Raw genomic sequence first — 18515 nt, 5'->3', positions numbered from 1 at the left:
TTTGGAGGACAAAATAGGATCATCATTAGTCAGAGACAATTTAAGAGTACATAACAACAAGAATTGGCTAGGATCCAGGGAACTACTTCAGGTGTGGCTGGAGGCTCAGGCAAACCTAGAGTGATTTTGTAGAAATATTTTCTTTCAACAGCAAGCCCTTATATCACAAATTGCTTTTCAAAGTGTCCTCACTTTCAGAAGAGGTTTGCCAAAGAAATGGCAGTGTGTTGCTTGAGAAAACTGACAGCTTCACTGAGCATATGGAATTATCTTTGCAGTTCTTTGGCTTCAGACCAAAGAAGACAGAAAGATCCTTTTGCAGAGCAGTTGGAATCTGGGCATCCAGCCCAACAGCTTCTACTCATTCTTTCTGGTTTGCAGGGCAGCAAGAGAAATTGCCCTAGCTGGTACCCAAGCCATAAAAGAGTGAATTTCTTGTCCTCAAAGCAGTTGAGGCCTGGACTTACAGCTTCCTCCTCCCCTCCCAAGGAAGAACAAAGCTGGAGTGAACCAGCCCATGGAGAAACGCTAGCTGAGCTGACTGTCTGCTTGTTGGTTCATTTTCCAGAATTGGCACATCTACCCGTGTATTCAGCCCCTCCCTGTACAACTGCTCACCTCTCACATACATACACACACACTGCCCCCTGTCATTCATATACTCTGGACAGCCTTCTGTTTGAGGACTGAGCTTTGAAAGCTTTCCTGCCCCACTTGAGATGCACATACAGGCAGACACAGGCAGTTCTGGCTTTTTGAAAGTACACATCCAAAAGTGCACATAGCACATGTTAAGAGATGTTGGTGGGCAATTTTTGATGAGAAAGTGGCCTATGAGCAAAGGGTTAAAAATGGTCTCCCCCACTCCAGTCTCTTCCTTCAGAATCTAGACTTGTGAAGTTAAATTGTCTAAACAAATGAGTTATGTAAATAGAAGAGTCTATAAGAATAGACTACATGTAACATGTAGTTCCATGCAGAAAGTTTGGTGTATGACATGGAAAATACAAATGGTACTCTTCATGGTGATAAAAGTACAATAATGCATTAAATAATTGACATGAGGCTGCCTTTTAGAGAGCTATCTGAGACACATTGCTTCATCTCACTTAAGGGTGGGCTGATTTTAATTCACATCTTTGTATACATACGCATTTCATCCATCCTTGCTATTTTTAGGTGCATACTTAAAACATGCTAAGGGTACACTAAAAAATGTGAAGGGCTTTTATCCACACTCCTTGTCCACATAGGATAGAATAGGCCTCTTTCACATGAGCTGAATGAATTGCTGATGCCATGCTTGCTAAATTTATCATGAACAAGGGAGTACTGAAATATTAATCACCTTGTTTTAAGTCAAATATATTCTGTTTCTTTTTTAAAGTATCATCTCTTTAAGTATTCATGCATGGTAATAACTATGGCTTTCTGTGTTGAATATTATTCCCCTGCCAATTTCTCATTTTTATAGACTATTTGGTAACGTATCTTGCTTTTTGAAGGCTTAGACTTAAGTAACTTAATTTTTAAATTATTTTTCAGTGTTTTCCAGGGTGCCTGACAATACAAATTCGTACCATTTTATGTGTTTTTATTGTGATCTTAATTTACTCAGTGGCACAAGGCTGTGTGGTAAGTGTATATAACTGTAATGCAATTGTTATATAAGGTACAGAAAGAGACATTCTCTCATTAATTTATTTCAAGCATGTTTTAACAAATTTAGTTCAGTGGGAGTATTTGCACTAGCATGCATGGGCTGTGACTAAAATCACCGAATGGTACAGATAGAAGTGCAATCTTATGCTTGTTTAGATAGAAAACAGCCTAGATAGAAAAAGCTCCCAGCATTTCCCAGCCAGACTTGTTGACTGGGACATGCTGTGTTGTAAAACTTTGTTCTAACTAAACAAGCAAAAGTTGCATTCTAACCGTCTACATTTTGTGGTTCTTTCTGGAAATGGAAACCTTAATTCTTGATATAGCTCAGACTTAAATCATTTCACATTTTATCTCTAAAATGTTAGGGAGGTAAAAAGGGCATGTATTTACAAACAATGTGCAAGTACTGGTTTATAAGTTTAGGCATACCTTTAGTAATAGTTACTTTTATTTCAGTAGAAATTCATCTTACTGTAATGGGAAACACTGGTCAGGTTTGCATAATCATGGAGAGGTAAATAAGCCATGGTGTCAAGACAGGAGTGGGAGAATTTGCGTAATTGCCCTTGCCAGCAAAAATTGTGCCATACCAGGGAGGGTGGCTTATTACTGTAGTTGACTTGGTCTGCATGATATGGCAAGCCACACCAGTGGGGATAATTAGGCAGATTCCCATCATGTGACCAGCACATGTGGTGAAGGAAATAAGCCACTGTGTTCATGCAAACAAGCCCACTTAGGTGACCTTTGTGTCTGCTCAGTATACTGTCAGGGGCTCACTACTGATGGACAAATTCAGGATTCCTGCTTTCCTTTCTTACCTTTTTTTGTCTTTGATTGGACTTGGACAGTACACTCCAATTAGAGCATGGCTTCAAACAAGGACTGTGCTCTGACAGCCCTTCAAAGAGAAGATTGTCATCTCTAAGCAGTCTTTCATTGCTGCTGAAGGTCAGTTTATACATAAATCAAAATCAAAGTGGAAAAAGTTTTTCTGAATTGCTCCATTTCGAACTGCAGGTGGGATGTTGCATGCCTTGGAATGTTGCCCCCCACCCCCAAACACACACACATATTCACAACCCTGCATGTAAGAAACTAGTATATAAAGTAAGGCAGGTTGCTTACCTGTAACTGTCGTTCTTTGAGTGGTCATCCATGCATCACATATATATGGGTGCTGTGCCTGTGCTGTGCCTGTTGCCAGGAAGATTTAAGAGCTTGAACAGTTTTGGTGGGAACTCCTGAAGACTGCCTGTTCACCCCCCGCTGGAACCAGCAGATATAGGACCCTGCTCCATAAAAGAAAGTATAGAGATATACAGTATACCCAGTCACTAACACTGAAGTGGGGCTGGTGGGCGGGTTGTGTGAATGCATGGATGACCACTCAAAGAATGACAGTTACAGGTAAGCAACCTGCCTTTCTTCGTCATGGTCTCCGTGGATCACACATATATGGGTAATTGTAAGCTGTCCTGAGACATTTTATCCAGAAGGACAGGATAGAAATGTTTTTAATATATATAGGTGACTAACAAGGACAGGATAGAAGTGTTATGGGTGACTAACAAGCTTACCACACCTGGAGGCGGGATGGTGTCCTCACTGGAGAACTGTGGACAAGATGACGTGGCCAAAGGAGCAGTCCTGATTGGACTTGATGCCTAAACAATAGTGCTTCGTGAATGTGCACGGAGTAGACCACGTGGCCGCGTTGCAGATATCATGTAGTGGGATGCCTGCATGGAGGGCAGAGGAAGCGGCAACAGCTCTATTGGAATGTCCCTTTGGATTAATGGGTAGGTCCAGTTTGGAGAGGTGGTAGGCAAGTTGAGTCGTCTCAATGACCTATTTCGAAAGTCTTTTGAGTCCCAATGGGCACTCCTTTGTCATCTTTCGAGTATTTGACAAAGAGCTGTTTGGTTTTTCTGAATGACTCAGTTCGGGATCAGTAAAAAGCCAGACATCTGCAGACATCAAGGCTGTATAGAAAGCGCTCAATCAGTGTTGATGGAGCAGGAAATAAGCCGGTAGAATAATGTCTTGATTAAGATGAAAAGGCGTCGCAGCCTTCAGTAGAAAGGCTGGGTTAGTACGAAGGACTAATTTCTCCTTGTGGAAATTGAGATATGGAAGGTCAACATGAAGAGCACCCAGTTCACTAGTTCTTCTGGCCCATGTGATGGCAACTAGGAAAGCCATTTTCCGTGAGAGAAGGCGGAGATCAGTAGTAGCCATAGGTTCAAACAGAGGTTTGGTGAGAGCCTGTAAGATGACAGAGAGGCTCCATGTTGGGACAACCAATCAGATCAGATGTTGAAGGTTTTGTAATCCCCGTAAGAATCGATGTATAAGTTGGTAAGAGTATATGGACAAACCTCCAATGCATCCTCAATGATGCATTGGTATTCAGGGTATTCAAAGATAGGCTGGACATGCACATGGTGGGCAAAGATGATGCAGGGTATTCAGAGATAGGCTGGACGTGCACATGGTGGGCATGTCGTGAGTGGAGCTGGCTGGTGCTGGAGGTCAGACTAGATGGCCTGGGAGACCCCTTCTGACTCGCTCTGTTTCTATGTTTCTATGCGAGATAGCTGCAATATACACCTTAATGTAGGACGGTGTGAGACCTCCATGGTGTAGTGAGAGTAGGAATTGCAAAATGTTCTCAGTGGCGGCAGATTGGGGTAGGAATTGGTTAGCAGCGACAAAGGAGGTGAAGTGCTTCCATTTAGCATGATAGGAGTATTGTGTGTTCAGTTGTAGTGCAGATTGGAGGATGAACTGACTATCCAGATGAAGATCTGTCAGATTCGTAGATGTTGTTGGTATCAGGGTTGGTACTGAGTGCAATGATGGAATAGAAAGGGTCTCTGATCTCGTGGAAGCAACTGTAGACAAAGCGGGTGTCAATCCTGAAGAAGGAACTTTTGTTGGATCCGAAGACACTGTTGGTACCGGATGAGTGAAGGCAATAGTCGGTACCGAGGATGAAGTAGGGTTCGAGAATGAAGTCTGAGGAACAGCTAGCAAATGAGCCAAGCGGTGAGGTTCAGGGACCTCAGGTCTGGATGCCGTATAGCACCTTGTTCCTGAGTGAGAAGGTGTGGGATGTGAGGTAGATGCAAGAAATCGTTGTTGGATACCTGGAGGAGAGTGGGGAACCAGGACTGTCGAGGCCACCAGGGAGTGATGAGAATGCCACAAGCATTGTTGTGATGGAACTTTGCCAGAGTTCTTGTTATCAGTGGAATCAGAGGGACACATAGAAGAACTCATTCTCCCAGGTGGGTGCATGTGCAGTGAGGCAGCAGCTTGCTCCATCAGAGATCATTTTCTCCAAGTCCAAAACCTCTGAGGCAGGCCAGATAAATGGGTATGGTGGGCCGGATCCAGCCCGTGGGATGTAGTTTGAGGACCCATGGTATAGAGTGTCACCGTCATTTCTGGTGCACAGAATGGTACTCCACAAGAGAGATTGGCATTAATAGTCCACCAGGATAGAGTTCGGAGGACTGAGTGTGGAGGTTATAATAGTTGGTTCGGTCGATCGTGGTCCAGATGAAAGTTGCAGTTGAACCATAACTGCAATGGCCACCTTTGCAGTCTCACATTTAGCACCACCGATACCATGGACGCCATATGACCGAGCACCTGTTGAATGGAGTGTCCTGGGACAGTCTGTTGAGTGGTAATTCATCATACAGAAGTTATCAGTCTCTCTTGTTGGTCCAGAGGTAGGAAGGCTCATGTACAGAGTGAGTCCAGGTGTGCTCTGATGCAATTGATGACCTGGGAGGGAACAAGGCATGATTTTTCGTTATTGATGCAAAGACTCAATCAGTTAAGCAGGGAGCAGGTGGTGTCAATTGAAGCCAATTGGTCATCTCTGGAGGCAGAGATGATGAGCCAATCATCCAGGTAAGGGTAGATCTGGATACCCTGAAACCTGAGGTGGGCACAAACTGGAGCCATGCATTTCATAAAGACGATTGGAGTGGTAGCAAGCCCAGTTGGGAGAATGTTGTACTCATAGGCTTTGGTACCGACAGTGAACCAAAGGAGGCACCTGTGAGCAGGATGGATGATGATGTGGAAGTAAGCATCTTTTAAGTCCTGGGATAGGAACCAATCCTCTTTCCTGAGCAATGGAAGTATGTTCTGGAGCATGGTCGTTCTGAATTTTTTGGTTTTGATGTATTTATTAACTCCACATAAATCCAGAATGGGGCAGATACCTCTGTCTCTCTTCAGTACTGTGAAGTACCTGGAGTAGAAACCGTGCAGTTCTTTTGAGTGTCTAAGTTTCCAGATCGCTCCCTTATGAAGCAGCTCGGTGACTTCTTCCAGGAGGGCTGGAGAAGTTGCTGTATATCGGATCGGACTTGAAGGCAGCACAGTTTCAACCTCGAATTTTTTATCCATGCTCTATGATGGAAAGAACCCAACTATCAGATGTAATGGACTCCCAGATGGGGAGTCAACTTTGCAACCAATCCCCAAAAGGGAGAGGGAAGGTGGGTTGGAGGATTGAGGAGAGGTTCGCACGTCCCATCAGCATGGATGCTAGTCAGCATCAGCTCGGTGCCTGGGCTGTTGGTAGCACAGGGTATTGGATCGTCGGGTCTGAGGTTGTCTTTAGCCAAATTGCTGTCGTCCAGAGGGGTATCCCTGGTGGTAGGGCTGGAAGGGTCGGTACTGTGGGGGTCTGTTCCATGGCCACTTATGTCTAGGCTGAGAGGTGGAGTACTCCATCCAGCGTGCGGTGAGGCGAGACTTGTGTATATGTTCAAGCTTGTCATTGGTCTTTGAATGGAAAAGACCGATGCCGTCAAAAGGCATGTTTTCGACTCTTTGTTTAGTTTCTTGAGGCAGGTTCCCCACTCTGAGCCAGGCATGACGTCGGAGGGCTACAGCATTGATGAGCACCTTCGAGTCACAACATGATGTCTCTCCATGGTGAGCTGTTGTTTTGAGAGCTGCATTGCCTCCCCAGTGAAGATGTGGGCCAGCTCCCTTTGCTGGTCCAGGAGGAATGCAGCAAGGGACTCGATCTTTTGCCAAAGAAAGTACTGATAATGGGCCATAGTGGCATCCTAATTGGAGATCTGCAGACCCTATTTTATTTATTTAAACCTTTTATATGCCTTCACCACATGCCTCAGCATCTCGGGACAGCTCACAAACATACAATTAAAACAATAAAACAAAAACAGATTCCATAGAATTATATAAAAACAAAAAGCGACTGTTAATGATAAAATACCAATTTTTAAACTAGCAATTAAATACAAAGGTTTTAACCTGGCACCAAAAAGAATATAAACTCAGTGCCAGGCACACCTTTCCAGGGAGCGCATTCCATAAACTCGGCACCACTGCAGAGAAGGCCCTGCTCCGGGTCGTTGTACTTTTTATCTCCTTTAAAGAGGCCTCCCGGAGCAAAGCTTCTCCCTCAGAACTTAAGGGGTGTGAGGGCCTGTAAGGGAAGAGGCGCTCCTTCAGGTATCCTGGTCCCAAGCCGTTCAGGGCTTTATAGGTTGAAACCAGCACCTTGAATTGGGCCCGGACTTCAACTAGAAGCCAGTATAGCTGGTAGAGGACCGGCGTTATATGAGAATAATGCCCAGTCCCCATCAGCAACCTGGCAGCTCTGTTCCATACCAGCTGAAGTATCTGGACCGTTTTCAAGGGCAGCCCCATGTTGAGCACATTACAATAATCCAACCGGGAGGTTACCAGAGCATGAATCACCATTGTTAGGCAGTGCTTGTCCAGGTAAGGGCACAGCTGGTGGATCAGCCGAAGCTGTAGGAAAGTACTCCTTGCCACCACCGCCACCTGGGATTCCAGTGACAGTTCTGGGTCGAGGAGCACTCCCAAGCTGCAGACCCTGTCCTTTAGAGGGAGTGCCACCCCGTCCAGGACAAGGTCAAAGTCACCTAGTCCCATGGCAGCATAGATATGGTGCGACATCATGTCGATTTTTCACCCGTCGCGGTCAGATAGAGTCGAGTGTTCCCTCAATTGATGACCCTGTGTCGACTCAATGACAATGAAGTTCAGATGTTTCAACAGGAATGGTATGTCCTGCTCGTGAACCTTATACATGGCCTCCAAATGCCAAGAGGTAGGGTGAGGGTGATTTGGCAGCTGCCAAGACTCTGTCATCGCCTTTCGTAGAGTGGAAATGAACAGCAGGACAATTTGAACAGAATCTTCTTTGTGAACCACATCATAGATGTTGTCCTGGTTCGTGTTGGTATGCTGCTGAACGTCGATCTTGAGAGATGAGGACATACGAGTGAGCAGCTCTGAGAACCGACTATGGCTGTCTCTGGGAGATCCTGGACCCTGGGTGGTGATCATGGCGTCAGGAGAGGTGGAGATTTGCTCGGATTCCTCTGAATCCAAATCAGTCTCATATGGAGGACTGGAAGAAGAGCCATCAGAAGATGTTGGTGGACAGGCAAGCACTGTGGCAGATGTTGCTGGAGCATACCTTGACACCGATTGAGAGGTGGAATGGTGGCAATGCATTGGTAGTGGTGGGTAATAGCCATATGGGGGGTAGAAATCCCACAGATAGGGCTGATCTGTGCAGTTGATATCAAAGTCCCCATAGGGTAAAGGCACCCAGTACTGTGAATGTTGTGGAAGTAGGACGGAGGGAGGGCAATGAGAGGCCCTTGGAGATCCCTCCAGAGATGAATGGCTGGCAGGTGTAGGAGTCGGCGACCTTGCAGGTTGCTGTTCAAATCCCAACTGAGGTGGCAATTCACAGATTTCTCTGTCTGAAATAGAGGCTTGAGACAACAGATCCGAGCAGTTGGGACTGGAGTGAGGGAGATGGTGACCTTCAGGGGTGACACTGGAGGTGTCACCTGCATAACCGACTGACGACTGGGCAGCTCAATCAGTACTGAGACTTGCAAATCAAGTAGATCAGAGTGAGTCACTTTATGATGTTATTTGTGCCGATGCTCAGTTTTGTCAGATCTGTCCTTTTGGGGATATTTAGGTTCCGTAGCCTCATCGAATCCAACATGCTTCCTCTTCTCCTTATGTTTCTTAGGAGGAGAGCGAACGGAGTGCTTTCCATCGGGACCAACAGTGTCCCCTTTGGATGGGTGAGAGTGGGCACTCTTCGAAGACTCAGGAGCCACAGAGGAGTGGGTATCCACTGAGACCTGCTTCATAGCCACTAGGGCTTGGCCCCATAACATCTTGCACAACCGATTTTCTCAGTTTTTCCAAGCCTGCCTGGTGAAAGATTGGTAGTGGCTGCACTTATCGGTCCTATGTCCCTCTTGAAGGCAGAGGAGGCAGAGGGAGCGCAGATCAGCGGGAGACATTTTAGCTCCGCACTGAGCGCACTTGCGAAAAGCCACCCACTGTGCCATCAAGAAAGAAGAAGGAGAAAAGTATAGCGGTAAGGTTAAGATGATGGGGGGGGTTTGGGGGGAAGCGGTTGTGGGCGAAGAGACAAAGATTATGAAAAGGGGTTTGGTAAGGGAGCAAACAACTGCATAAAGGAAGTGTTCAAGAAGGGTATAAAGTGAAAAAGTTAGAAGTTTCGAAGTAATTGAAGAAATTGAAGTAAAGTATTGCAAAACAGACAAGGAGACAAGAAAAAGGGCCCGAGGCACAGCAAACAATAGTCATGAGCAGACTGGCGAAGGGGCGGGCACTCTGCCCATTTATACTATAGGGGAGGGGGGTGCGGAGCTCCTGCCAAAATGGTTAAAGCTCTTAAATCTTCCCGGCAACAGGCATTGTGCAAGCGCAGCACCCATATATGTGTGATGCACAGAGACCACAACGAAGAAAGAAAGGTTCAGTTTAGCTATCACTCTAACTTGCCATTCTTATTTGGCTAGGGAGCTTCTTTAATGAGGAGTATTCAGACATAACAACCATCCATCTTCAGCATTTCAATCAAGTAGCAATCCTATATCTCTTGATTTTGTATAACTGACCGTAATCTATATGGAGGTGCTAGCCAAGGACATTTGCTTTATGGTTTCCACATCTCTAAAGCTGGCATACAAATCTGTCTCTCTGAAATTTAGAATGGATTCTTGATTGGCTGTTTCATGAACACAGAGCTTCAGTTTGAATTAAACAGTTCATTTCACATAGAACCATGTCCATGGTTTTTCTTTTATATACACATGGAAGTCTTCACACATGTCACTATTGTTACCAAGAATTTTATCTGCTGCCCGAAATAAAAGAGGGCCTATTCATATATATGTAAATATGTGTATAGTTAATGTATAGTGTGGCCACAGTGTATGCCATGCTTCTTTGTTTGCTGTGTAACATAATCACTTCAGTATGCTTGTGTTAGACCGACTATTGCTTTACCTCCTGCTTCATAGGGAAAGTTAATTTTAGATAGAACATGGACCTAAGTAAGGAATAGCCTTCTGTTTTCTCTTTTGTTTATCTGTTTGCATTATCTAGTAGCTCATTAAATGTATTGGGTCACACTTCTTAAATGTTTCCTGGTCCTTAAATTATTGTAACTGTTTACAAAGTATAGTATTCAAATGCCGTTTTAGGCTGCCTCTTACTTTATGGCAGCCTGTACAATTCCATTATTTTTGTGGTGGAATATATTTCATTGTCTTGTGCTGCCATTAAATTCTCCTGCTGTATTGTGAATGGATTGGGTGGGTACTGTGCAAAAGCAAGGGAAGGAAATCAAGGAATCTGGAATCAAAGATTGGTTCATATATGAATGTCTATCAGTTGGTAATTCATTACTTGAGAACATGTAAATTTGCAGCCAAATGTGTAAATTGACTGTATTCAAAGTGGTCATAGAAGATTATATGACAGTTCTATCCATAGTGTTGATATGTGATGGCTCATAGTAACAACTGTATGGGAGAGGGGGAATTTTTGCCAGGTCCATGGCTGGGGACGGAAGTTTTAAACCACTACTATAACTACTACTTTAAAAAGAAGAAGATTCAGCTGCAAATTACACATTTGGTATCACATTAAGTTTGGCTCTTAATAGTGCACTGAGCAGGTGAGGGATGCACATGGGTTAACCTTGCCCAATTGAGCTGTTTTACAAATAAGCCTGCTTTACTCTTTATATTCAGCTCTCTACTCCACATTTTCCCTCAGGTTGGTTGTATGCCTTGGGTCTGGAGTAACAATTCCAGCAGTTCCATAGTTATCATTTCTCCTGGTGGGACCAATAAGACAATGAATGAACTTCCATGCGATGCAGCCCATTATGCATTTCTCTCCTGTGTTGTGGGGACTCTGACCCTGGCAATATTTTTACGTGTATCCTCCTTGCCAAAAATGATCCTCCTGCTTTTTGTTACAATTTTGTACATAGTCATTTTGGAACTCAGCGGATATCGAAAAGCAGTGGGGTAAGTGCATCCCATAATTGGCAGAAAGCTTATCAATTGTTTCCATATTTTATTCTCATACTTGTAGTGTGGGCCTTTTGTACAAAGTAGGGATTTGAATCTTTATGAGGGATTTTGCAAGCACAACCAAAATGACCTTCAATCACTTAAACCTCAGCCATAATCCAAACAGAACTGTGATATAAGTGCATTTGCTTGCATTCAACCCTTATTTTCCTAGTCTTTCCCTCCTCCCCAAATTCTATTATTTTGTCCATTACATTGTAAGGTCTTGTGATGCAGTGAATTATCTTTCTTAAGTTAACCTTTAAAACATCATTATACAGTGGTACCTTGGCTCATGAACGCCTCAGTTCACAACCAAATCAGGTCACGAACAAAAATTTAAGAAAAAAATTTACTCAGGTCATGAACTCCGCATTGGGTAACAATCATGATCACTCCTGTCTCCCCCATTGCTGATCATGCCTGTGATCACGGCTGTCCCCTCGAATGTTCCCATGATTGCATCCATCTCCCCCCAAACACACCCACGATCGTGCCCATCTATGGCCGCAATTGCGGTCGCGCTTTGCTGGGGTGGGGAGATGGCTGTACTCATGCTGGGGTGGGGAGGGAGGAGATGGCCACAATCTTTTTTGTTCTTTGTCATTTGCTTCAAATTTTTGTGATAAAAAAATATATAGTTGCAGAATGGATTAACCTTATTTACACTGAACCTTATGGGGAAATTTGACTTGGCTCACAACCAATTTGGGTCACGACCAGATTCCTGGAATGGGTTAAGTTCGTGAGCCAAGGTACCATTGTACTCTGTACCTGGTACTGGCCTCCAGCATTATTGCAAGCTGTTACAGCCATTGAAGTATATTTCTCCCAACTTCTTTCACTTCACTTCTGTCCCAACAGAAGGGAGAAGATGACATTGGAGGGACTGGGGGAAAGGCAGAACTTGAGAAAGTTGGGGGATGCACCCTCTCTCCTCTTCTCCCCCACAAATCTAGAATACCCAATTGTTCCCTTCTCCCTTGGTTGTTACTTATACTTCCCTTCCCCTTTTGTGTGCTATGGGCCCATGGTGCCCAGATTAGTCCGTCACACTATCCTGAATTCCAAATAAGTTATAGGACTAGAATGATGAGATTTATTATTCTCATATACATTTAAAAGATGACATTGGATTAAAAACATTTCACATGCATAACTTCTTTTTTTTAAAGGGGTGATTCCTTTTATATACGTGGCTATGAACCCATATTAGCCATCTTGCTGTTTTCTTGTGCTTTGGCCCTTCATTCCAGGCAAGTGGATTTGAAGCTACGTCTAGACTACCTCTGGGCTGTGCAGGCAAGGCATTCTTTTTTCTCTTTTAAAACATTATGATTTTCTTTTCTGTTGCCTTTCTTGTATGCATGGCTAGAAAACTAATTTTAATTACTCCTCCAAATGATAATGTGTATTTTGTTTGCTGGCTTGCTTGTGTTATACTACCCAACGTATGTATGGAAATGTGTATACATGATCTGTACCTGATTAGGTACAGTCAGCCCTTCCTGAGCAGCCTTGCTCCACTTCTTTTCCCTTGGCCCCTGCTTTGTTCCTGGGAGCTTCGGCTCGGTCAGCTATCTCAGCTTCACTCTTGCATCAAGCTTCTATTTCCATCTCCACAGTCTCATCCAGCTCCAAACTACTCCTCTGCTACAATGAAAGTTATTGATATGAAATGGAATGAGGGGTTGTATTTGTTTGCCCCAAACCCTGGACCATGTCCTGCATACCCACTGCCTTACTTCCAGACAATATCTGTGCCAGATATTCTCACATCTGTATGCCCATGTTTATTCTTAAATTTTCACTTTCTAAGTTATTAGCGTAGCAGATGAGATGTGTTGGTTGCAACCCATGCAAAAAAATCCAAGATAAAAAGACCCAAATATCTCCTTTAAAGCAGATATCAGCATCTGATATTTAGGCATCAGAGTACAAGATGCTTGAATTTTCAGTCCATGCATTGGAAACAATTCAGGTACAACAGGAATGCAGAATGTTGCTGCAAATGGAGCCAGACCATTGGTCTGTCTAACTTACCAGGGTGAGTGGCAGTGACTCTCCAGGTTGTCAGACAGGGGACATGCCGCCCTACCTGACAAAGCCACAAATTGAACCTGGGAAATTTTGCAAGCAAGGCATGTGCTGTTCCACTGAGCTAAAGACCATTACTTTTGAAAATGAAGAGATTACAAGCTTACTAAAGCTTTGAGCCTTTGCTCACTTTCTTGAGAGTAGACCCAGTTGAACACAGTGATTCTTACTTCCAAGGACAGGCTTGCACTGCTAAGAAATGCATGAAAGTATAAGCGGTGACTCCACACATTTTCCTTAGTATGTCTAGTTCAGCTGGGCACTTTTAAGAGTATTGCATTTTCCATGTATTTCCAATTGCATTTCCAATTTCTCTAATTGCTAGTAACCATCTGTGATGGGGATAGAACCAAGAATTCCAGGCACCATCCTGCTTGGGCTGTGTGGAGGCAACAGTTTGACCCCATTGCTCAAGCCAATGTAGCCCTCCTAGTCATCATCCTGCATTACCCATAATCTCTGAAATAGAGGCAGGTAAACTGCAAGTCACATAGGTCAGCACTTGGACATACATGTCTATAAAGCAGATGTTCAGTAAAATCCACTAAAATCAGTAATGCTTAACTTAGAATGGATTTTGTGATTTCTGTTACATGTTTCTGCAAATTTCTGTAGTGTTTGCCATTGGTATTTTGTAGGAAGTTCAAACCATAACAAAAAGGTTTGTGGACACCCAACATATTTTAGGTTGAGACAACCTGGTATTTTTGTTTGTTTGTTTTTTTACTTTGTGGTTTGACTGCCCTCTTGAGGCTGTAAGAATTCATTATTTACACATCGTTCACCAGATATAAGGTATGTCTTTGCAGCCTCCTTTAGGTAGTTCAGTTAGACATATAGGCATCTTATAAAGGAAAGAATACATAGCTTATTTAAAGTTAGAAAAAGCTTCATATGGGCACATTGGCATTAAATCAGTTACGAATTTCTGCAGTATTTCAAGTGTGCATTTTTAAATGCATTCACCATTGTGTGCTACTTTATGCTTTTGGAGTATTTAATTAACTTAAGTAGTATTTTTATTAAGTAACTCTCTAGTCAGTTGGTTAGTTAGGGCCAACTTTACTTGGTGATACTAAAAGTTAAGAATTTGAGGTACATGTAGTCACTGTCAGCTAAAAGAAAGATGAAATAGGGGCTGTACTTAAAACATCAGTTGGCTGTTATCACGGTATCCATCAACATTCCACTTAAAACCTTCCAATTTTCTCCTGTTGTTGGCTGGGTCCTGATTTTACAGTAAGAAATGGGAGAATCTCCTGCAGCAACAAAGAGATTTCTGGGAAGAGCACTTACAGAAAAGCAGCAATTGCAAAGCTCTTTTGTCTTTTGTCATGTTTGTCTAAGTGTGTGCTTAAAGTAAAACTCCAGTCTGGTGCTGGATAAGCCCCTGATGAAGTGCCTTGCAACACTCTGGTAGGAAAGGTGGGCAGGGGGCACACTGTAGCACCTCATTCTTGAATGCCAGCAGTAGGTACCTGTAGCTTGTTCCTCTCGGCCAGGCAGGTCTGTGGTTCTGTCACTGTTTGCAGATTGGATTCAGACAGTAAGAATATGAGGAGGCTCAAACACATGGGAATTGCTGAGGAGAATGGGTGGCCCAGCTTTGGATTTAACAGACTTTAGCAATTAATACAAGCACCATGAAATGGGCCTCTAAATAGTTTTTTCTTAGTATAAGATAATCTCTAGTGTAGAGACAATATTCTATTTTTAAGATAAGTACTATAAATTTCAACTGTTTTATTGGTATGCAAATTTAATCAGTAGTACAATTCACTAAAATTGTATGCTTAATTGACTACCATTACTTTAAGTGCATTGCAGCCCTAATTTAAATGTTTGACAGCCCTAATGATTTCAAGTAGTGTGCCACTAAATGGAAGATAGGCAGTCATTGTTGTTGAGTTGCCAGTCAGCCATTGATAGTATAGTGTTTGGATTATGTTCAGCTGTCAAATTAAATTACTGGTTTTAAGTCCAAAGGCTCACCCAGAATGATCATTACTCTATTCCATAGTAACCAAACTGTGGCCTGTGAGCCACATTAAAACACAGACAGTTTATAACCTTGAGTAATGCAAAAAAGGAAAGATAATATTAAATAGATTAAAAGAAACACTTCCAAGTGTGCATTAATCTTGTTACATTCTCTAGCATCCCATTACTGTGGATGTGTTTAAGTGGCAACAGTATAAGCAATTATGACGAGTGCTACTGAAATTGCAGAGCTATTTTGTGCCCTCTTTATTATTATTTAGAAACAAACTACTAATCGTCTAGAGCAGGGGTCCTCAAACTTTTCGAATAGGGGGCCAGTTGAAAGGCTGCAGTGACCGTCACAGGCCAGTGAGGTGCTGTCGGGCAACGTGGCGGTGGCTTGCTCACTCGGAGATCTCCCAGCAAGTCCAAAACCTTCTCCAAGCAAGCAAGCCACCACCTCCCTGCCCGCACTGCGAAGCCGTGGCGAGCACGCACGTACGAGAGGTAGGCGGCGGCGGCTCGCTCGCTCACTCGGAGACCATTTCCAAGCGAGCAAGCCACCACCTCCCCACCCATGCAGCAAGCGTGCACACGGGCAGTGAACAGCAGCGCAGACCAGATGGATGGCCACGGTGGGCCGGATCCATCCCACGGGTCATAGTTTGAGGACCCATGGTCTAGAGAGAGCTAGCTGGGCTCCGTTGACCAGATAAACCTATGGTTAATAATTGTTTAAATCTAGCTTTTAACTGCATGTGTATAAGAGCACAGCTTTCATAAAATCACGTAAGAATTCAAAGGCAGTTTTTAAGTGTGTGATTCTCCTAACCCAATTTCCAAAACCTCTGCCTTTCCAAGCTTAAAGCAAGCTTGTGAGTATGTGTGTAAATGCTGGCAACCCTGTGAAGAGAATGATAGGATCTGAATGAAAACAGTAGTTCCTCCCATTCTCCTCAGGCTGACCCCTCCTTGCCAACCCACTATGGCACTTCCAAGGACCAAAATTGATGTGCTGCTATTTGCTGTGCAGTTGCAGTCTGTCTGGCTTTTAAATAATACATGCCCCCTGAAGCTTAACTTCTCTCACTAGAATTAGGGGAGATGCCACCCTGGGCTGTGGAGCTGAGGTGGACTCAAGCAAGTTTACAGCTATGCATTCTTTGCAGAGAATTGATGGAAACCAGAGACCTTGGCCTTTTCCTATTTCCATCTTCACCTTTGTGATACCTTTTAAAACATCAAGTTTTGCATTAAAGAATGTTGCTGCAACTGTGCACAGTCAGTCATTCAAAACTTTAAAAGACTCTATCATCATCATCATCATCGACATTTTAATTGTTTTTATTAAGTCATTTAATTTTACCCTCATTTGACAAGGGTAAACCCATAAAATCACAAGGTTTTAATCATCACCATCATCATCTATTTAAACTATTCCAGATTACAGAACAACACACACAGCCTACCACTGCATGCAATGCGTATGTGGGGAAGGGGGAGCAAAGAACACCCAGAATGTGAGTGTCAAGTTTTGCGTGCTGCTATCCAGCCACATCTCCTTCATGGATCACTGCCTTGTTGTGGTGAAGGGGCTTGCGTAGCCCAATGAAGCTATGAGCTATGCCGTGCAAGGTCACCCAAGATGGAGAGGTCATAGCAGAGAGCCCTGACAAAACGTGATCTACTGGAGAAGGAAATGGCAACTCACTCCAGTATCTTTGCCATGAAAACCGCATGGACAGTACCAAAAGGCAAAAAGATATGACGCCGGAAGATGAGCCCCTCAGGTCGGAAGGTGTCCAATATGCTACTGGGGAAGAGCAGAGGGCTAGTACTAGTAGCGCCAGAAAGAATGAAGCGACTGGGTCAAAGCCGAAAGGACACTCAGTTGCGGATGTATCTGGTGGTGAAAGGAGAGTAAGATGCTGCAAAGATCTATACTCCATAGGAACCTGGAATGTAATATTCATGAATCAAGGCAAGCTGGATGTGGTCAAACAAGAGATGACAAGACTGAACATCGACATCTGAGGAATCAGTGAACTAAAATGGACAGGAATGGGTGAATTCAATTCAGATGACCATCAGGTATACTATTCCGGGCAAGAATCCCTCAGAAGAAATGGAGTAGTCGTCATAGTCAATAAAAGAGTAGGAAAAGCAGTACTGGGATACAATCTCCAAAATGACAGAATGATCTCAGTTTGAATCCAAGGCAAACCATTCAACATCACAGTAGTCCAAGTCTATGCCCCAACCACTGGTGCTGAAGAGGCTGAAGTTGACCAGTTCTATGAAGGCCTACAACACCTTCTAGAATTAACTCCAAAAACTGATGTCCTTATCATCATAGGGGATTGGAATGCTAAAGTAGGAAGCCAGAAGATAACCAGAATATCAGGCAAGTTTGGCCTTGGAGTACAAAATGAAGCAGGGCACAGGCTGGTAGAATTTTGTCAAGAGAATACGATGGTCATAGCAAACACTCTTTTCCAACAACCCAAGAGACGACTTTACACATGGACAGCACCAGACGGTCAACACAGAAATCAGACTGACTATGTGCTCTGCAGCCAAAGATGGAGAAGCTCTATACAGTCAGTAAAAACTAGACCAGGAGCTGACTGTTGCTCAGATCATGAGCTTCTGGTTGCAGAATTCACGCTTAAGTTGAAGAAAGTAGGGGAAAGCTCTAGGCCACTCAGGTATGACCTAAATCATATCCCTGATGAATAAATAGTAGAGGTGACAAATAGATTTAAGGAATTAGATCTGATAGACAGGGTGCCTGAAGAACTATGGATGGAAGTTCGCAACATCATACAAGAGGCAGCAACTAAAGCCATCTCAAGGAAATAGAAATGCAGGAAAGCAAAATGGCTGTCTGAGGAAGATTTACAAATAGCTGAGGAAAGAAGGGAAGCAAAAGGCAAGGGAGAAAGAGAAAGATACAAACAATAGAATGCAGAATTCCAGAGAATAGCTAGAAGAGATAAGAATGCCTTCTTAAATGAACAGTACAAAGAAATAGAAGAAAACAATAGAATAGGGAGGACCAGAGAGCTCTTCAAGAAAATTGGAGACATGAAGGGAACATTTCATGCAAAGATGGGCATGATAAAGGACCAAAATGGCAGGGACCTAACAGAGGCAGAAGAGATTAAGAAGAGGTGGCAAGATTACACAGAAGAACTATACAAGAAAGAGCTTAACATCCCTGATAACCATGATGTGGTGGGCACTGACCTCAAGCCAGACATCCTGGAATGTGAAGTCAAATGGGCCTTAGGAAGTCTGAGCAACAACAAAGCTAGTGGT

The 18515-nt window shown here is 43.5% G+C and overlaps 1 protein-coding gene across 6 annotated transcripts in view; it reads left to right on the top strand.

The window, feature by feature from the left end:
• Positions 1–18515, top strand: part of ADCY1 (adenylate cyclase 1) — a 280351-nt gene that overhangs the window by 212578 nt on the left and 49258 nt on the right. For 4 of the 6 annotated variants that reach the window (XR_006416963.1, XR_006416966.1, XR_006416967.1 and 1 more), the window contains exons 12-14: positions 1546–1635; positions 10816–11072; positions 12293–12419. Coding sequence is in view for 2 of the 6 variants with exons in the window: in XM_044453723.1 (XP_044309658.1) it covers positions 1546–1635; positions 10816–11072; positions 12293–12419 (474 nt within the window). In the remaining 4 variants the exon portion in view is untranslated. Of the gene's footprint in view, positions 1–1545; positions 1636–2516; positions 2762–7912; positions 8212–10815; positions 11073–12292; positions 12420–18515 lie in introns of those variants that run through there. The other 2 variants (XR_006416968.1, XM_044453740.1) reach the window with 2 other exon arrangements.

This window comes from Varanus komodoensis, unplaced genomic scaffold (assembly GCF_004798865.1).
Source record: "Varanus komodoensis strain SLA01 unplaced genomic scaffold, ASM479886v1 scaffold10, whole genome shotgun sequence".
Lineage (NCBI taxonomy): Eukaryota > Metazoa > Chordata > Lepidosauria > Squamata > Varanidae > Varanus > Varanus komodoensis.
Note: the sequence above shows the minus strand (reverse complement) of the source record. Positions and strands in the feature narration are given on the sequence as shown.